This window comes from Nothobranchius furzeri, chromosome 2 (assembly GCF_043380555.1).
Source record: "Nothobranchius furzeri strain GRZ-AD chromosome 2, NfurGRZ-RIMD1, whole genome shotgun sequence".
NCBI classification, from domain to species: Eukaryota; Metazoa; Chordata; class Actinopteri; order Cyprinodontiformes; family Nothobranchiidae; genus Nothobranchius; species Nothobranchius furzeri.
The window spans coordinates 96,117,362-96,138,635 of NC_091742.1; the positions used below are offsets into that span (position 1 = coordinate 96,117,362).

The window sequence follows — 21,274 nt, forward strand, 5'->3', positions numbered from 1 at the left end:
ATATTGGCTGCATGTAAACATAGTCACTGATGCAGGGCTGAGCAATGAGTATTCAACTCATTAAGAATTACCCAGAGTTAACAGGGATGTTGGTAGGTGAGTGTGTGGTCTAAAGGAAAGAAAAGAATAATACAGGAAGAACAGATTAACATAAAATATATTCTGCCCCATTTGTTGTAATACAACCACATAGAAGGAGCAAAAACCCTCTAAACAGAAAATAATATAATAATCAGCAGGTCCAGCAACCCAGTCTACATGGCCACACCAACTAAAACCCCTCTGGGTAAACTGCCAGGGCAGACATGTTACAAGGAGGACCTCTAGTGGCCATTTGAGGGATTTACCAACACTCAAATATTCTGAGATTCTAAACCAAATTACCCACTTTTACAGCTATAAACCACCTCACATCCAACACTGCAACCTACACACATGCATAAAATAGGCAACAGGGACCTACCAGTGGCGGCGCCACGGGGGTGCTAGGGGGCGCTTTAGCTTCCCCTGGATTGGTCATTGCACCCCCAAGTAAATATTAGATATGTTTTTTTAGAATTTAATTTTAATTTAACGTGTGGATGTGATGATATTTAACATACAAAACAAAAACAATCAGTAAATTATCATATAGATATTAAAAACTTAAACCAAAACAGGAAATTGATGTTAACCTTTGACCTCATTTTCCACCTGCGAACGAGTGAAAGGTAGAGCTAGTGGTAAGATGGATCGCTTTTTGTTGCCCACATTTCCACGGGTTCAGTCAGAAACGAATGAATCTTTGGAAGTGATCTCAGACCCACAACAACCTACGGATCTGGATGAAGAGAATCATCAATCTTCGCTGCGGCGGTCGAGGGTTGATTGTTTCAGGTGTTGAGGCTTTGTGCATGCATGTGTATCTGCTAGTGTTGAAGGTGTTTTAGAGAACAGTAGGTACGCATGACCACTTCCTTCATAGCACCCTCAATAAAATAACTACTTCATAGCACCTGCAGAAAAACATTTCTGGAGCCGCCACAAGGACCTACACTCATACAATAAGGCAGTGCGGATTCATGACAGAACTAAAAGTTAAAGTCCCATTAGTTGTCACACACACTGATGTGTGTGCGAAATTTATTCTCCGCATTTGACCCATCCCCTGTGGGAGCGGTGAGCTGCAGACACGGCCGCGCTCGGGAACCATTTGGTGGTTTAACCCCCCAAATCCAACCCCTTAATGCTGAGTGTCAAGCAGGGAGGCATTTTTTCAAAGTCTTTGGTATGACCCGACCAGGAATCGATCCCTGATCTCCCAGTCTCAGGGCGGACACTCTACCACTAGGCCACTGAGCTGGTTGATAACTATCAAGCATAACTATGACGAGAACATTCCAGAACACCACGAGGGAAACAATCCTAACACATTATGTAAGCAGGTCCAGTAAAGACAGGACTACTTACTTAGCAGTCATTCACGCACACAAAGCTGACTTAACCTGGGAACTAGCTTAGTACAACTCTCCACTCTGCTGTCTCATGTGCTTCTCCACCTGCTCAGCTCGGTGGTCTCCTCTGCACTGTCGTCAGCTCTGCTCTGAGAGAGAGAGCGTGAGTCTGCAGGTGCGCCACCTGGTGGCCTTTCCAACATCAGTCCTAGTGGAAACATTTAAAGTCATATTACTTATTATATTCTATAGGATTATAATAAAGTAATTAATATTTTGATTTCACAGATTGGTCACATTATTGACTAACACTTTGTTTGATTAGCTTTATTAAAATAGAGTTCTTTGATTTATTAAAAGGAGAGAGTCAATTCTTCATTCTTCTCTTGAGCTGGAAAGAAGCAGTTTAGAAGCACATGCATGAGACCTTGAGGCCGTATCTCATGCAGACTAGTTCTGTGCCAGAGGGGAGGGGGGGGAGGGGGAAATGACATGTGGAACCGTCATTTCATTCCGTTACACGATCAACGCCTCTCAGAGCTGGCACAACAGCTGTCTGAAGAGACAGTGTCTCGGTCTCTCTGTCAATAAAGTTTTTCTTATTTTTTCTGGAATAAAACAGGGAATCCCCTCAGGTACTGAGGACGTAGCGTGACCAGATGTGGTTAACAGAGGGCCTTTCTGTATGTAATCGACACGAGCACCTGGGTAGCACAGGTGGGACTTATCATCAGACGAGTGCGGAGGACAGTTTCAAACCACGTCCAACCCTACTGGCCTGTCAACATCCCAGCTGTGGACACGGTGCTGCTGAGCTCCAGAGGACCGGCTGGTGCCGGAACCCGTCCCTATGCAGCAGAACGGGCCAGCAGGACCAACAGGAAGACAACCATTCACCCACTGGTGACACTATAGCTACATATCCTGGGCTCACTGAGGGAGACCAGACCACCACCAGCAGGCAAGGTGGTCTTGCTCAAGAGCACGACAGCACTGATTTCTTTAGGGCTGGAACCTACAACCTTCTGGTTACGGGACAACCCGCTCCACCTCCTGAGCTGCTGCTGCCCTGTGTCTTCAAGAGACCTGAAGTGTCCGTGTGTCTGATCTGAGTTTCTGCTGTTTTCTATAAGAACCTTCTCACTAATAAAGGTTGTAAGAATCTGGTTGCTGCTTGATTTTTTCCCAGTAGAACAGATGAGCTGGAACCAGTACCAGATGCAGGTGAAACCTTTGGTTCTGATCCGGTGGAGACCTACACCTGGAGTCCTGTAGGTGTCATTATGGGACGAGTCTGGACTGATGGTTCTGCTAGAGCGGTGCCCAGTCCAGGTCCTGGAGGTCCAGCAGGTTTTAGTTCTAACCTGCTCCAACACGCCTGGTTTTAATCAGCAGGTGATTAACAGGCTTCTGCAGGGCCTGATGAGCTGCTGCAGGTGATTCAGGTGTTGGAGCAGAGAAACCACCGAAGCTGCTCGAGACGGGCCGTCCGGGACCAGAATTAAAATATTTACAGGTGAAAACACGTTTAATCGTTACACCTGCAGCAGAAAGGAATGGTAGAAGCAGAAGCTATAGACGACAGGATTGGAGGATTATTTCCTGACTCTCCTCTGATTGGCTAACAGCAGCACGACTCACCACTCACTGCCAGCTCTGTAACACTGACGGTTTATCTCCACAGGATCATGAATGACCCCGTATTTAAGGGCTAACAGAGGATTGTTATTGATATGAACGACCCCGGGCCAGTACCCGGTGAGGAGGAGGTTCTGGAGAACCAGCTGGTACCATAGAGGTGTTTAAGCAGGTAGAGGTCAGAGCTGATTCTGGAGCAGACGAGTTGCTTAAACTCTGTAAAATGGTAAATGATCTGTGTTTGTATAAGCACCTTCTAGGAGTCTACAACTCACTCACAGGATAATGGTGGAGGAGTCTTACGGTACGGAGCGGGGGTTTGAGCAGGAGAGGGAGGCAAGCCAGGTCTGAGCTGGAGACTGTCTGGTGGAGAGGAGTAGCAGGTAGAAGTGAACGATCCAGGACAGGTGAGCGGTGGAGAGCGGAAGGCCAGAGGCGCTGAGCGACGTTGAGAGTATGGCACGCTTCAGGCAGACAGGAACCGAGGCTAGAATCCAGGGTTGGTACTGGAGCAGACAAGGGAGATTTAAAATGAATACAGGAATACGCACGATTCACAGTTCTCAAACAGGAACAGAACGTGGTGTGGCTAGAGTCCCCAACATTAGAGTATCAACCGGCGCTGAAGTGTGGCAACACCGCTGCTTAAATCCTCTGGCCCTGCTGACGCTGCAGATGTGATTCTCCGACACGCCCACCTGCAAAACACTGACCCCAAAATTCCACTATCTCCGCTCCGCCCCCGCCTTCCGCAGCCGCTCGCTTCCGAACTCAAATTCTACCATACCCACTCTACAACGGCTCCGCTCCGGTGCGGAGACCTGAGGTGGGCAAACAGGCATGCGCGGGATTTTCGAGATCTTGCGATACAGTCCGAGCAATAAACACGGAAGTTAGATCCAAACACCCGTTGTGTGGGAGAAGCATCGAAACGAACTGTTTAATCTGCCCATCGTTTGTGTTGAGAGATCAGCAGTGTTTGGATCAACAAAGTGTGACTACTTTGATAGTAGAAACTGTATTTATGGCTTACTTTTGTGCATTTAAACTTCAGCCACCATTGATAGTTGTTAAAAGTTGCTAAACCTGTGCATATGAAACAAAAACACCTTTTGTTTAGCGATTTATTGTGAAAAACGGAAGTTGTGCTCGCTCCCTTTCCTGTTGGGCGGTTGTGATTTCTGTCCTTCGACTGCGGAGGTGCTCCGGCGTCTGGCAAATTAGGAGCACAGCCCGCAGAGAAAAAGGCAGAACCATGACAGCTGGAGGAGAAACTTGAGGGGGAGGAAAGCACGACCGTGATGTTTTTAATGCAGGTGTCCTGTTCCCAACACATCTGATAATCACAGGCTTACATGAAGCAGAAAAAAGTAAAAGAAATGTTTTTATTTATCCATTTAGAAAACTGCAGACAAGTCCATCCATGTCATCTCCATTCTCATTATTTTCCCTCCGGCTCCGGTGGAAAGCAGGGCTGACTGAGGGTAACTAATTTTCCCTTAAAGATGTACAAGTGTATTCAAAACAAGTGTGATGGTGATAACATCTGAGTCCACCAAGCAAGTGGTCGTCCTAGAATTGACAGTCCCTTGGGAAGACCGTATTGAAGAGGCCCATGAGCAAAAGAGGGCCAAGTATGCAGAGCTGAGTTCAAAGTGCCGTAACAACGGCTGGAAAGTTTGTTGTGGGCCTGTCGAGGTTGGGTGCCGAGGCTTTGCTGGGCACTCACTGCTGGGAACCCTCAAACTCCTTGGAGTAAGAGGACTGCAACTGAAGAAAGCCACCAAAACCATCCTCAAGGCCACAGAGAGGGCCTCGCGGCGGCTGTGGATCCACAGGGAGGATCCGTGGAGCAATAGGCCACTTGGACACAAGCTGGGGACTGATCAGCCCCAGCTGGGTCGCCCGGGTGAGGGTGTAGGAAGATTACAAAGACCGGAAACACCCTATGACCCTGGGTTCTTCACTGATGACGTGTCCAAGTAGCACTGGAAGGTGTATTCAAATTCATTCTTGCAGCAATGCTATTTTATATGTATGAAGCTTATGTGTGACCTAACGGCTTAATTACTCCCAGCATTGTTCCGGAAATAAGGTGTGTTTTCATGGCTCTATTTCTGGCAGTTGAGGAGAACAACAACATCAAACAGCGATAATGTGATTTCCTTCTCATTGGTTTAATGGCAGATTGCGTAAACCAACTGTGACCTTTGAAGTCTTGCGGGATCATATGATCTCGCGAGGAGGTTGGCGGCAGTCTGTAATCTCGCAAATTGAGCGAGGAGCACAGCAAAGAAGCCGCTTCGCTGCTGAGACTCTCCTGGTGTGCACTGAAGTGCTGGGATTGTCGGGAGTAATTCCATTGTGCAGCCGGAGTAATACTACTGCCATGGTGTGTCTTATGAACACACGATGCAGGAATTCTGCGGCACTGGTTTCAGTGCTGTGATACTCTCTAAAACCTGACTGAAATTCCTCAAACAGATCACTAGTGTTTCAATGCTCACATACTCGATTTGCCACTATTTTCTCAAGGACTTCAGATAAATAATGGAAGGTTAGATATTGGTCTATATTTCATTTTTATTTATGTAACCAGATGAGTGGATTTACAACGGGGATCTGGCCAAGAGGCAGCAGCAACAGACACATAGTTAGCTTCACACCACAGAACAGCAGATAGCTAAGATAAAAAATACAAGATTAAAATCAGATAGAACGGTTAGACATAAAGACAACGGACTGTTCTCATTTATAATTTGTACATTATATACATGTGTCTTTAAGTACTGATAAGCACACTGATCAGAAACTATTGATAACAATAAATTATTGAAGGTAGATAATGGACTGTAGGTAATGAGCTTCAGTGGTTTTTGCAGCTCATTCCAGTTGTTGGAAGCAGCAAACTGGAATGAGGAGCGGCCAAAGGAGGTGCAAGCTTTGGGAATATCCATAGAGATGAAGGTACTGGAACATAAATGGTGCTGGTTGTTGGGAGTGATGAGTAAGGAGAGAAGATATGACGGTTCTACCGATGATTGTTTTGTATATGAACTGATACCGATGTAACATCCTGAGGAATGGAGTGATGGCCAATTAACGAGTGAGTACAGATCACAATGATGAGTAGTGAAAGGGGCACCAGTGACCAAACAGGTTGCTGAGTGAGAAATGACATCGAGTTAATGAAAACGTTTTCTGGAAGCAGTCCTATAAATGATGTCACCGTAATCTAAGATGAAAGGATTGTCATGTTGACAATTCATTAGGTCATCTGGATCCAGAGACGGTTTCTTAAGTAGAGGTTTGATTACAGCAACCTTAAAATCCTGTGGTACGTATCCATTTACTAAGGATAGATTGATTATATCTAAAATGGGGGCAGTAACCAAAGGAAATGCGTCTTTAAATAATTTGGTTGGGAGTCCAATATGAAACAAACAGAAAATCAGAGAGTAAACAAAAACATGTAGGTAAGAAGAAGGTTTCCCAGTAATTAAACAGGTTCATGCTTGAGACAAAATGTCATGCATCTGTGACAGTGCGAGCGTCCTGTCACTGTGGCCCGATTGCTCATGCACCCTGGCTACTTGGTCAAGGGAGATCTCCCTTTGGCTGACTGGTTAGCACGCGTGACTCTCAGCCGGGAGTCCGGGGATCGAATCCTGATCGGATAATATTTTTTATATCCGCCACAGATCTCTCTGAAGAACTCACAGCATTGACGGCTTCAGCAACGCTGTGCCACTCCGTGGATTTTCTCCTATTTGTTTTGCAAAAGCACTTCCTTTCATTTCTCCACCTCACCCACAAGTACCTCAATTTCTGCATGTGAAATAGTGCTTCCTTGATCTGCAGTAGCAATCAAAATGCTGCAACAAGCTGGCTTTTGTATATGCATGGGATCCACAAGGCACTTTGCATTGACCGTTTATGGCAGAAAGTGGCCGTGTTGAGGGTGGAATGTGACTAAAAAGCAGCTGAGAATCTTTCTAGATAGTCTCTGATTTATAAAGCGGAAATTGTGTGAAGCTGTGCATACTCTATGTTTTATAGATCACAAACCTACTTGGCGTAAGTACTTTTTTTTGGCTGAGCTTAAGTACGGTTTTAGTAAGGATTCTACGCAATGTTTTATAAATGACAATCCCTGTAATTTCTGCTCACTGTGCAACTGGTTATAGGCTTAAATGATAAATGACCCACACTGGCATAGCGCCTTTCAGAGTCATGTTTCTATTCAGATTACTTTAGTGAGGAAAATCTATCAAGTATGAATTTTCACATGAGAAGTTAAACAAAGTGTATGGTTGAATCTCACTCAACAGATGAAACATGGAAGACATCTCACCTGTGCAGAGTCTTCATGTGATATGCTAAATTACGTTTTAGAGAGAAGCATTTACCACATGTTGCACATGGATATGGTTTCTCACCCGTGTGAGTTCTCAGGTGATCAGTCAAGCTACTACGTTGAGAGAAACATTTACCACAAGTTTCACATCTAAATGGTTTCTCACCTGTGTGAGTTCTTATGTGTCTAGTCAAGTCACCACTCTTGGTAAAACCTTTACCACACACTTCACATTTAAACGGTCTCTCACCTGTGTGAGTTCTTATGTGAAGAGTTAAAACATTATTGTAATTAAAAGATTTCCCACAGAGTTTACATTTAAACGGTCTCTCATCTCTGTGAGCCCTCTTGTTCTTTTTTAGTTTCTGACTGTCCACACTGTATCTGTGATCTTTGTTTTGTTGACGTCTCTTATTTTGTGTCAGGTCTTCATTGCTGTTTCGTTCAGAGTTCCCATTCCTGCATCCATCCTGATCTTGGTTCTCAGCTTTGGAAGAACTCCGACACAACGGTGGGTTCCTGAAGGTAACATTTTCCTGCTTCAGAATGAACTGCTCTTCATGCTGATAAATACAGAGTTCCTGCTGTTCTTCTTTGATCAGTGGATGATCTGGTTTCTTCAGGTCCAAAATAGAAGTGCTCTCCTGGTTAAAATGCTGCTGGTCAGTCAGAACCTCCTCATTTTCCCAAACATGATGCTTTAGAAGTTCTGGACAAGATAAAAGACAAAAGAAAACATTGATTAAACCTCCCCACTGTGCAAAGACCTAGTCTGGACATCCTCCAGATGTGGTCTGGACCGACAGACTCAATATAGACATGATCTGCACGTCCACCTGACATTGACTATTTGCAGGGTCCTGTTATCTGTCACGAACACCAATGATGATCCTGTGTCAGCTTGACCCGGGACATGGTTACTAACCCAAAAGAGCCAGAAAATTAAAAAAAAACAGTAAACATTGTTCAGTATGAACTCTATCACTATTTCAATCAATATTTGGTGTAATGGTGTTTTTGCCTCACAGATCAGTGAGGATAATTCCTGTTTATTTTGTAATGTTGTTTAGTTATTGTTTTTTGTAGTCATGTTGTTACGGTTTCAGCCTGACCATCCTGGATGGTCCACATGCCTCTGCTCTTCAAAAATTGGATGGCGCAGAGTTTTTTAAGCTTCAATGATAAGAAGATGGAGGTAATGGTTTTTGGCCCCACTAATAGTTGTTCACCTAGTGATGTTGATTTAGGACCGATGGCATCACATGTGAAAAACTGCATTTCAAATCTGGGTTTTGAGATGGACAGCGATTTTAAACTGGAACACCAAATTAGCTCGGTGGTGAAGTCTGGGTTTTTCCACCTGAGGCAGCTGGTGAAGGTGAGGCCTTTCCTGTCGAGGCAACACTTTGAAACACTGATTCATGCCTTTATTACTTCTCGGCTGGATTACTGTAATTCGCTGTACTCTGGGGTGACCCAGTCTGCCCTCAAGCGTCTCCAAATTGTGCAGAACGCTGCTGCCAGAGTGCTGGCCCGATCACGAAAGCGGGATCACATAACAGCTATCTTGGCCTCCCTTCACTGGCTGCCAGTGAACTTCAGAGTGAAATTTAAGATTTTAATTTTCGCTTTTAAATCACTGAATGGTCTTGCCCCACCATATCTCTCTGAGCTTCTTTCCTTTTATAAACCGGCCCGGAACCTCACGTCAGCGGACCAACTACTGTTAGAGGTCCCGAGGTCGAGGAAGCTCAGGGAAGACGAGTGTTCTCAATATGTGGACCTGCACTGTGGAACGCCCTACCACTGAGTGTGCATCCGGCAACGTCGCTGTCATCATTTAAATCCGTCCTGAAAACACACTTTTGTCTGCAAAATTTTAACACGGTCTGAGACACTCTCTTGTGTGGGTTCTTTCATTTAATTTTATTTATTTTAACTTTTAATTGTTTTTATCTGTTCTGTCCTAAGGATTTTAAATGGTTTTATGTAAATATTATAGTCTGTGTTGTCAGCGCTTTGTTCTGACTCCTCATCATATAAAATGCGCTTTATAAATAAAATTGATCTGATCTGGTCAGCACAGCGGACAGAGCACTTCCTGCTCACCTTGTTCCAGCACCACGGACAGTGCTGTACCCAGCTTCTGTCTTCTTCCTCCTTCCACCTGCTGCTGCGTGCACAGCTGATCTTGACTCTTCAAAGGCTCAGAAGACCAGACCTGTGTGGGACTCAGTGGAGCTCTGAGAGCCCTAGATCACTCCGTTTTGAGCATTTCTGGTGCTAGTGATCTTGTAGTTGCTGAGGTTGGTTAAGTGACTTCATGTTTAATGTGGAAGTCTTGTTCTGTATGATATTACCAAGCTACAGCGCTGTGCTGACAACACCTGAGCTTTTACTACTAGACCCTTCTTAATCTTACCAACTTCAGGTTGTAACGGATGTAGATAAAGTAACATTCAACATCTCTTCTGTTCTGGGTCAAATTGACCTGCTGACCTAAAATCCAAACTGATGTCTCAAGAGGATTTTTACCCAAAGTAAACTTTATTTAAGCACTGATTTGGAACAAAATAACAAAACAACAGATCAGCAATATGAAGTCCACAGCACATAAGTGACCACAAACATCATATACGTGGACACCCTGTGGACTGGCGCTGCCTACCTACCTAGTTCTTAACTTCCTTATGTAAAGAATGGGTAGTTTACATCTTACTTATGAACCATAAAATGTGAGATTCCATAGAAATATGAAACATCAATCTGATGGATCATTGAATATTTTAACCAGAAGATCTGAACTTTTTATTGCAGGGATTAAGCGACACTTTGTATTAACTCCGAGGAAAGAGAGAGTCAGGTTTATAATAGTTAAGAAATTTATTTCTACACAATTTAAACAAGACTAACTTTAAACACCCTGTGTACTGATGGACTAAGGTGGAGTGAGACGCGATGAATGATGATGGTGTGTGTGTGGAGTGTTATTCAGAACCAGCGGATCAGGAGAAGCATTTAGTTCTGAGTGGGAGTGAATGTTTCGCTCTAAACTTTAGTAGGAGATTTATAACACACATGAAATGCCATCTGTCGGTCTACGTACCCAGGGGAAGCCTCCGTTAGATCCAGAATATCGAGGTCCTCTTGGACCCTCTTTGGTACCGAAGCCGGTAGAAAAGCAGCGGTGCCGACCAAACTAGTCTTGGAAAGCTTCCAGGTCACAACAGGTTATCACTGGCATCTCCGAGACCCTGAAGGGGTCGTGAGGATCAGCTTTTATTCTGAAGGAACCGTTGCGGTCAGGTGTAACTTGCAACAGATTTTATCCAGCTTGTCGAGGTTCTTTATGGCTGAAGAGGAAGTCCGGATGGCCGGTCCGAGACTTCTCTAGAACGCTTTGAACTAAAGAAAAGGTGGCGTGGGATAGTTTTTATAATTGTCATATTTTGGTTTACTGGCGAATCAGAATGTGACATGCAAAAGAGGGTTTATACAAACACCACAGATAACCACACCTAGCCAGAAATGAATGTTCTGATTGGATCAGACAAAAGGAAATGCGTTGTGTGGCTTCAGCATTACGTGTCATCAGTGTCTAGTGCAAATGCCCAGAATTTTAATTTCTAGTAAAATACTACTGATCACAGGATTATAATATCAAGTAATAACATTGTTATTTCACAGATTGATTGAACATTGGATTCACATTATTATTGGTAATTAAAGTTGTTGATTATGTATTTATCAAAAGAGAGTTCTTCTTCTTCGCTTGGTAATGGAAGTGAAGCAGTTCAGATGAGCAGAGTGCGTGAAAGACCTTGGCCACTATCTCATGTAGATTAGGCTGTCAGAGACTTTATGTCTCTGCTCGAGCAGACGCAGCAGATCATGACCTTTATGTCAAAAACAGGACATTCATTACGCTACACTTATGAAGAAACGATGATGTAAGGAAAATCCGGTGAGATACCAGAAGTAGTGCATACCCAGTAAAAAACTTTTTACCCTAAAAAACTTCACTGGCGTGGCTTTGGAAAATGGCGCACTGTTGGCGGTTTTACAAATAACCAGAGAAAATGTAGCTTGTGGCTACAACAGCGATGTTTGTAACAAGCGCCTCAGAGGGCAAGAGGGTGTGGCTGCGAGCATTAAGTAAACAAGATTGTGTCCCACCTCTTTCAATAAAACACAACCAACCTTATTACTGTGTAGGTCCTGATTAGCCTCGGAGCTTTAAGATCGTTTATTGCCCTGTTGTAACTAAAACACTACTAGGTTAGCTTTGGCCAGATTTTAAGACTATCCTCCACCCCTCTGGTGCAGAAGGAGTGTAACGGCGGAGACCTTTGAAGGGGCGGGTGCTTAAAGGTAAAAGGGGGCACATATCGAGTAAGTCAGTGTGATAAATACAGCTATCGTAGCTGAGATCTTTTCCTGTTTGTAGGAAGCTCCTGACCCAATTCCAGGATCTCACTCTGAACTTTACACTGAACTGGAGAGCTCTACTACCAACCCGGAAACAACAATCTCTACAGAATATCGGGCGGAATAACAACAACTAGGACTGCACGATATTAGGAAAACCTGCGATAGTCGATAACAGTGCTTAATATTGCGATATCGATATTACTCACGATAAATGAACAAATACTAAAGTATGCAGTGATGATGTCGTCTGGCGTGTGACGTCTGCTCTGGGTTCAAAGCAAACAAAAACTAATGCATGAATTCCATTACAACATAACATTTTTATTGCAAAAATATGCAGCTGCACCTGCTACTGTATTAGCAGCTGCACCCGCCACTGTATTAGCAGCTGCACCCGCTACTGTATTAGCAGCTGCACCTGCTACTGTATTAGCAGCTGCACCTGCTACTGTATTAGCAGCTGCACCTGCTACTGTATTAGCAGCTGCACCCGCTACTGTATTAGCAGCTGCACCCGCTACTGTATTAGCAGCTGCACCCGCTACTGTATTAGCAGCTGCACCCGCTACTGTATTAGCAGCTGCACCTGCTACTGTACTAGCAGCTGCACCTGCCACTGTATTAGCAGCTGCACCCGCTACTGTATTAGCAGCTGCACCTGCTACTGTATTAGCAGCTGCACCCGCTACTGTATTAGCAGCTGCACCTGCTACTGTATTAGCAGCTGCACCTGCTACTGTATTAGCAGCTGCACCTGCTACTGTATTAGCAGCTGCACCTGCTACTGTATTAGCAGCTGCACCTGCTACTGTATTAGCAACAAAACAACAAACTGCATGCATGCAGTTTCTCAGTGACTTTAAAACATCACCTCCACCATAAAACTTTTTCTGATGCTCCAAATACAGAAAAACATCCCTTACCAGGGTTTTTTGAATAAATAAAAAAAATCAGAAAATAAGTTTAAATGTTAAATAATAGTTAACATCACTTAAATGCAACAGCAAATTCTCTCATTGCTACTGAACATTTTCTCCACTTATGTGGTTATGATATAAGGCTGTTGCTGTAATTGGGAAGTGAACTGTGCTGTGCCAAACCAGAAGAATATTAAGATTTTCTGAGGGAAATAGAATAACAATTATCTACCTTTCAGAAGAGGAACTGGCAAAAAACTACATGGAAATTATGTGAAAACGTTTGTTTTTAACCCCAAATTGAACAAGTTTACCTAGATCTTAAAAAGCAGCTCAGATGATGAAACTGCAGCTATGATTCTGATAACAAGCTAACAAATTGACCTAGCTCCTCTTAAGATAACCGGCTAGCAGAGCTTCTGACTGACAGTTTATGTGCAGCAGCAAATCAACTATCCTGATTAACAAGGTTATAAAAGCTCATAAATGAAAAATCACTTTGATGTGTGGGGGAACTTTTCCAGACCCTCTTTAGCAGCTCAGGGTGGGACTGGGAGGAGAGTGCTGTAGCCTTTTAGCTGGAAGCTAACCAGAGCCTGGGGCTAACGGTGCGTTGGTTCACCGGCACGTGTCGGAGTCAGCCCGGTTATTATCAGCTGCTTAACGACACCGAGCGGACTCACGTTCACGTTTGAAAGCAGCGCTGATTCCAGAAACCTCAGCACCAAGTGCGTTCGTTAGTCTGAGCCAGCATGACGAACAAGGGAAGCGAGCGGCAGCGGAAAGCGGGGGCGGAGCAGAGATAGTGGAATTTTGGGGTAAGGGTCTACGTAGGGGGCGGGCGTATTACGTGAATGGACCCATCTGATTGGCCTCATATCAGAAGGGCTACATTTGATTGGTCAAATAATACTTCTGCGTAAAAAACAGAGCTGGTTTACAAAAAGTTGATGTATGACACGGATGGAAATGTTTGAACCAAACATTTATCGCCATTTTTGACGTGCTTTGCGATGGGCCTATCGCACGTCCTGTTATCGCGATGACGATAATTTTTCGATATATTGTGCAGCCCTAACAACAACCCACATTCTTCTAGAGCAGGGTTCCCACTGGGCCGAAACGAAGAACTGGGACAACGTCGCAGAAAAACTCAGTATTTATGGAAAAAGTGACAGTAAATGAAAACTGAAGTTGCTAAAGCTTCTCGCCTGGACAAATACCTGTGGAAAGTTTATAGACATGTGATGGATGGCCAAGAGTTGCAGGCCTACTATCAGAGAAGAAATGAAGGCTCTACTGAGCAAGGATGTGTTCTGTGGGGTACCAGAGTCATCGTGCCACCAAAGCAGTGCTACACGAGCTCCATTCAGAGCACCAAGGGTAAATACTCCTGGAGGCCAGACCTTGATCAAGACACTGAACAGGTCTGCAGAGCACTTGAAACGTGTCAGTTGAAGCAAAAGTCACTAGCACCTGTTCCGTTACACCCATGGGAGTTCCCTGGTGGAGTCTGGAAAAGAGTGCATGTCGACTTTGCTGGACCGTTCTTCAATAACCTGTTCATGATAGTAGGACACATACTCCAAGTGGTTGGAAGTCTTCGCCATGTCACAGATAACATCGAAAGCAACAGTGACTAGGTTGGTTGAAGAGGTTGTTTGCCTCTTATGGACTGCCTGAACAAATATTCACTGAAAATGTGACTACTTTCATGTCTGAGGAGTTTCAAACCTTCGTAACTCAAAACAGGATTCGGCCCACAACTGGAGCACCGGGCCATCCAGCTACAACTGGTCTGGCTGAACGATATGTGCAAACATTCAAAATGGGAATGGAAAAACTGGCAAGACTACCCTGCTGGTTGGAGGATACACTCCATGTTTCTGTTACAATATCACACGACACCGAACTGACCTACGGGTCAGTCTCCTGCAGATTTATTTCTTCACCGAAATGTTAGAACTAGATTGGATTTCCTCAAACCTAACACCAGAGAGGCTGGACGCATGAAACTATATCAACAAAGCACAGCACGACCGCACGGCTGTGGATTGATCGTTTGCTGTGGACGACACTGTTTACCTAAGGAACACAGGAGGTGGAAGTCACAAGTGGATTCCTGGACAAGTAGTGAGACAGACTGGTCCAGTGTCTTTTGAAGTCAGAGAGCGTGACACAGACACTGTGCACCAAAGTCATAGTGACCGGCTGCGTGCCAGATCAGTAGCCGAAAGGGTGACCGAGATTTCGGAAGCACCGTTGGCTGAGGAAGAGGAAGACCTCGCCTTACCAGAGGATAAAGCGCTTCCGAGCTGCGAGGGTGACTCATTTGGTCCATGTGAGGCGCTCAGTACGACCTCGTACACCACCCAAATGTTATTTAGAATAGCCTCGATTATTCTGGAGTCATGATTTGTGATTCTTTTAGTGGAACACCCTTGTGTAGCACTGGGCAGGAGTTAAATTCATGCTTGAAAATGTAAGGTGAATCAAAAGTACTTAACTCATTCGCTGCCAGCGTTTCTCACTGTTTTTACTGTTTTTTTAAAGAGTCACAGAACGTTGCGCGCTAGCATGATTGATGTTGACGCCAAAACAACCAAAACAAAGCGGAGACTCACCTCTTACATCAGGAAGAATCTGCGCGTTTCGAGTGTTATCCGTTCTTTCATAATCCGTTGTTGAATTGTGATCGGCAGAAGCTTTTCCGGTTCGCACCTCACTTTTTTTACAGCAGCAGCCCACAACGATCTCCTAACAAAGGAGTGGGGAACCCTGGTCCTCGAGGGCCGGTGTCCTGCATGTCTTTGCTCCAACGCTTCTGATTCAGTGGTTGGTTCACCTGTTCTGCAGCTCATCAGCCTCTGCAGAAGCTTGTTAATCGCCTGCTGATTGAAATCAGGTGTGATGATGCAGGGTTGAAACTAAAATATGCTGGATAGCGGCCCTCGATGGACCAGGGTTCCCCACCCCTGTCCTAACATGGATTTTCTGCTTCCTGATCCCGTGACGCGTGACGTATGTGGATGAACATCGGGTTTAGAGCTGGGATGTTTGTTCTCACGGTGCGGGGCCTCGTTCCGATGCCCACACAATAAAAACATGCAAATGACGATAAAGTCGTCATTGGCAGTGAATGAGTGAAAAGGGGGATGATGTGGTGCGTTTCCCCCTGCATGTTCTGCAGTTGGTACGGTCCCCTGGCCTGTAAGGTGGTGCTATATGGTTTCATCCATGTCTGTTCTCCGAGTTTCCAACGAGTAATTAAAAACTTTCAGTTACGGCCGTCTCGTCACACGTATCAAACGAAGACACCACAGTCTGCATGTTAATGCACCGATGACGGGATGATGTTACTCTGAAACTTTAGGTTTTTAGACAGTTTGCTTCCAGAAATAGTGGAGCAGCAAGGTACAACCTACCTATGAAATGTGATTAAAGGAAATGGACTGAGGTCCAGGCAGAGTGGGCGGTGTGATTTATTGCCATTGCATCAATACTTGTGTACGACACAGGACCCTATTGGGTATTGTAATGAGCTGAGCGTGGCGTTTGTGAGTCCTGGATGTTTTACTGTTTGTCTGACAGTCAGCTGGTAGAACCGGGTCAGAACCAAACAGGGAGAAGCTGCTTTTAGCTTCTATGCTGCTCACAGATGGACTCCGCTTCCTCGTGACCTCAGATGTGACTTTAGTAACTTTAAAATCAAAGTTTGAATGATTGTTTTGCTGCACCTTCTGCACTGTAACTGCTCATCCTTTAACTTTGTCATTGTTTATTTCTGACATCTAATTTTATTTGTGCATTTGTATCTACCGTTTTACGTCGTCTCTGAACTTGCAGCTGGACAAAACACTGAATTTCATCTCTACATGAAATGTGCTCGTTACGACCCCTGGCTACTTAAATATCCCAGAACCGCAGACACGGTTATCTCCAGCTGTGCTCTCTCTCTCTACAGCCACTCTGCTCGTTCAGGACTATGGACACCGCCAACCCTCTGAACTCTCTCTAGCCGGCCTGTCCCACTTCAGCACCTTGGAGAGAGGCACGCTGAGGCACCACACCAGCTGAGACTCAGCTTTTAAAAGGGGAGTTTCCTAGACACCTGTGAGGGGGGCCACAACTCGGCCCAGAATTAGGGTTGGGCGTCGTTTGATTTTGAACGATTCCAATTCCTCCTTTCGATTCCATTCCTATAGATTCCCGATTCCGGTTCTTTGTAGACGTGACATGTTTTACATGAGCCAGCTAACCACAGGTCCTACTGGATGAAATTTTAACTTCAACATGAATTTTAATTCTATGAACAACAACATCACCTTCATTTAGACAAAAACATGTTTTGGAGAGAAAAAGAAAAAGACTTGCAGCACCACCAGTGTGTTTGTTTCTGACCACAACCAAAGTGTGGAAGAAGCCTCTGGGATGAGAGGCTAAATGTCTCCAACATGTCCAGAAACGTCCAGCTGTTTTCAGCTAAAACTCTCTGGATGATCATGTCCAGGATGACTGAGAACTACACCTCCATGCTGCAGCAGCGTTCAGTCAGAACAGGAAGTGAAACTTAAACGTAGCTGCTGTCAGTAACAATCTCACAGATTTTAAACATTAAAACTCTCAAGAGAAATAGTTCAGAAAGGAAATTAAAATGTTATTTATTATTATTATTATTATTATAATAATTATTTATTGTGGCAGAAGCTGGTGTGGTCCACCACAGAGAAGCTGCTCTAGCATGATGACTTTAATTATTCTACAGGTTATTGTTCAGCCCTCAGACGCTCACACACACACACACACACACACACACACACACACACACACGAGTGCTGGTGAGCGGCTGCGTCTGACTGCTGACACTCCGTGTGTGTTGTTATTTCTGCAGTGAGACAAACTCACCTCACACCGTCCAGAGTTTGTTCTTTAAAGCTTCTATTAAATCCACCGTGTTGACGTATTTAACACGTTTCCTCTGCGCTGCAGGAGTTAAAGTTTACATCACGGAGTAAAAGTTCGGCAGACGCGTTTGTTTATATCTGGGTGGGGGAGGGGGGACGGTGCTGCACACAGACAGCTGGTGTGATCAGCTCTGAAAAGCGTTGATCACAATTTGCAGATCACGTTTATTTTTCACGGAGATCAGCCGCAGATTTGTCTTCTGTCGGCATTCTAGGAATAAAAAAAAAACAACTTTGAACGATTCCGGGAAAAACTAACTGTTGGAACCGGTTCCACTCGATGCCCAACCCTCCCCAGAATACACGCAAGAAAGAGAAAAGAGAGACGGGGATGAGCCAAGCTGTCGCTCCTCCCTGACTGCTTGGCTGACCCCAGGTTGGTATTATAATACCGGGTTTGAGGCTGCATGATTATGGCAGAAATGATAATCGATTATTGGGTTAATCAATGAACTATTTTTAATGACCAGATTTATTTATGTATGCATGTATTATTCAGTCATAAACTGAATACGCTCAGAGGAAACAAGATAATCACAAAAACAACTCCTGATTCCTCGTGTTAAAGAGTCAATAGACTTGCTCGTAGGTTATGACCAAAAGGGTTTCACCTGTTTAAGCCTAACCAGTACACACTCCGCATAATAACTATGCTGCCCTGTCCGGCGGCGCTGTAGGGGAGTGTGTACAGCAGCAACGTGTCGCCCAGACAGATGAAATATTGGTATGCATCAGCGTAAGACACTGCAGGTGTGGCGTGAGACAGTCGAACACGTGTCTGTCGCTCATCGTGTGAGTTTGCAGCTCAGATAAAATAAATCCACTTCAGCTACGACTCGCTGTGACTTTCATTTACGTAGCTGGTTTAGCTAGCGAGTGAGATCCACGGAGAAAGGTTTAGGATGGGTCAGTCGCTGTAATGTGAGAATGCTGCTAATGTCCCGAGGGAAAGCTGGTGTGCTGCCGTCCTGCAGGGAACAGACGACAAACATATGCAGAAAATAGCTACGGCTCCTCAGAAATGTTTCTAGGCTGTTTTAGAAAAAAAGTCAAAAAAACGAAGTCTGAAAACTTTCAAGAAACAGCAACAAAGTTACTCAGTTGGCAATGTCGTGTTGGAGGTGCACCCAGTGTGTAACTCGGAGGAGTAAATCACGACGGAGCTGCGAATAATCGGCTTGTTTTGTTCGTAATAAATGTTCAGATCATAAAGGTGATTACAATTTGATTTATTAAACTGCACTCAAATAAAGCTGTCCAGGCTAAAAAGGAGCCGTTTCAAAAAGTCCCTTATTGTGACATCACAGTAAAGCCGGGCGTACACTGTGCGACTTTTTCACTTTTTTGAGACGATTTTCCACTCGTGCGAGAATCCACGAGATCGGGGCGAGTTTAGCGCCGAGCGTCGTGTAGTGTACGGGGGGTTACGAGAGGCGATTAACACCACGTGACCAGCCACCGATCAGCAGTCGTGAGCTCGCGCAGACTTCTGGCGTGTTTAATATTTTGCTCGTCCCTCGTGAGGGTATCGCACTGTTGAAGCGGCGCTGCGAGCAGCTGCGACCCAAAAAGTATCAGAACCGCTCACGGCGCATTGCGCAATCCTGCATCAACGCCGGCCGCTCACTCGCTATTTCCCTAATAACACACGCTGTTCGTTTTTATTTCTACACATTTTTTTACTCACAAAGATTGTCAAGAAAGCGTGTTTGTCGTGTTCATGTCAAATTAAACTGATCACAAAACACAGATTTACTTTCTTTATTTTGTTTTCCTCATCCAACCCCCATAAATCCCTGTGTGTCCTCCTGCAGCACTCCCGAAGGACAACAGGCAAGACAAGACAAAAAAGTCTGACGTGTTGAGTAAAAACTGCTATTTTTAGCATATTTTTAGGGCCGACGTGTTGCTACCAGACGTACAGCGTGAGCAGTCAGGTCGCATGCGAGAACTGGGTCGTGCAGTGTGAGCACACGACTCGTGAGATCTGCCCTGCGAGGAAGTCGTACAGTTTGAGCTGAAGCTGAGTGCTACGAGTGAAAAAGTCCCACGGTGTCCGCCCAGCTTAAAAGGAGCCGTTTCAAGAAGTCCCTTATTGTGACATCACAGTAAGGAAAACGATCATAGCACCCCCCCCCCCTCACCTGTTGACCCCGGAGCAGCAGCAGCTCTGATCTCAGCCTCAGGAAACAGTGACAAAAGGAGTTGGTGTCTGTCTGGTTCTGCTTCATCGTGGTCTCTTTCCTCACCAGCAGGAGTCACAAGGGAGGTCACCGTCTCCTGCTTCAGTACACACTGCTCTTCATCCTGACTGATGCAGAGCTCCTCTTGTTTTACTATCTGCAAAGGTTCTGGCTCATCCTGCTCCACTTTCATCTGTGGAGGTTCTGGTCCCTCCTGTAAAGGTTCTGCTTGTTCCTGCTCCAAACTGGAGGTCCTCTCCTGGTTCCAGAGCTGCTGGTCAGTCAGAACCTCCTCATCTGTCCTGACATAATGCAGTGGGAGTTCTGGACAGACAAACAGACCAAACAAAAAGCTGAGTCATGTGACAATAAGAAAGCACACTTCACTTGAACCATCTGATGCATCTGAAGATGTTTTAGAAAACAATGAAGTCTTAACCTGTGTGTGTGTGTGTGTGTGTGTGTGTGTGTGTGTGTGTGTGTGTGTGTGTGTGTGTGTGACTGGACTCAGTATCTATCAGACTGACTCGTTTAACAAGTCTCTGATTGTAGAACATCAGCTGGAAACGTTCACCAAGTCTTTAAAGTTTGTCTCTTTTAAACTGATTTAGTGGAGTTCCTGAAAATGAAAACTTCCTAAAATCCCTGAAATGTTATTGATTTGTTTCTCTAAAGTGGAACAAAGTTTACCGCAGACTGATTTCAGCTCAGTTGTGTCAAAAAGCTTCAGAACAGCAAACGGATCCAAGCAGACTGTCCTGAGATTGTGTCCTCAGTAAAACCACATGAGTCCCGCTGCTGTTTCATACCTATTCTGTGTAAGTTGATCTGTGGTTTCCAGCTGATCTCCAGCAGTCTGCGCTGACGATCGATCTCTTCCTCGTAGCGGACGATGGTTTTTTCAAACTCGGAGAAGATTTCTGCAGCAGCAGCAGTTAGCCGCTCTCTGATCACCTCTCTCAGAGACTGAGCTGAAGACATTGTTGCTGCAGAGCCTCAGAGGTTCCCCTCACACACCAGCACAGCAAGCTAGCGCTGGTAGCTAACAACAAGCTAGCTAGCTATGATAACAGCTGTTAGCAGCAACACCGGAAGAGTGAGAAATCTGTTCCCCTGAAATATGTGTGAAATATTCTGTCTCCCCTCTGTCGAGAGCACGTACTCCAATTTTCACATCATTTCTGTATTTTCTGATCGATCTTTTCAGTAAAAATAATAAATGTACCAATGTCATGTTTGTAATATCGTTTTATTATCTACATGTTCTTCTAAAAGCAATAAAACGTTAATGAAAAAAACTTGAGCCTCATGTTCACTTTAGCGTAATGGAATATAATTTATAATTTTTGAT

At 44.7% G+C, this 21,274-nt stretch overlaps 1 protein-coding gene across 2 annotated transcripts; it reads right to left on the bottom strand.

Moving 5' to 3' along the window:
- Positions 1-1,937: 1,937 nt before the first annotated feature.
- LOC107373602 (zinc finger protein 724) lies at positions 1,938-20,999 on the bottom strand. 2 transcript variants are annotated; one of them, XM_070548654.1, is made up of 3 exons: positions 20,733-20,998; positions 19,885-20,247; positions 1,938-3,577 (listed from the first exon to the last, which is right to left on the bottom strand). In XM_070548654.1, exons 1-3 carry the CDS (start codon positions 20,902-20,904, stop codon positions 3,336-3,338), a joined length of 777 nt encoding a protein of 258 aa, XP_070404755.1. In that variant the 5' UTR covers positions 20,905-20,998; the 3' UTR covers positions 1,938-3,335. The 2 variants fall into 2 exon arrangements, with proteins under 2 accessions (XP_070404755.1, XP_054589837.2); XM_054733862.2 differs by lacking the exon at positions 1,938-3,577 and adding an exon at positions 5,641-8,137 and having other exon boundaries at positions 20,733-20,999.
- Positions 21,000-21,274: the final 275 nt, after the last annotated feature.

What these genes read in the sequence shown, in the direction of transcription:
- LOC107373602 (XM_054733862.2), bottom strand. Translation starts at nt 20,904, where the DNA reads ATGTCTTCAGCTCAGTCTCTGAGAGAGGTGATCAGAGAGCGGCTAACT. An exon ending in GATCAACTTACACAGAATAG is followed by an intron (nt 20,248 to 20,732) that starts GTATGAAACAGC and finishes TTGTCTGTCCAG; the next exon opens with AACTCCCACTGCATTATGTC. An exon ending in TGCTGCTCCGGGGTCAACAG is followed by an intron (nt 8,138 to 19,884) that starts GTGAGGGGGGGG and finishes TATCTTGTCCAG; the next exon opens with AACTTCTAAAGCATCATGTT.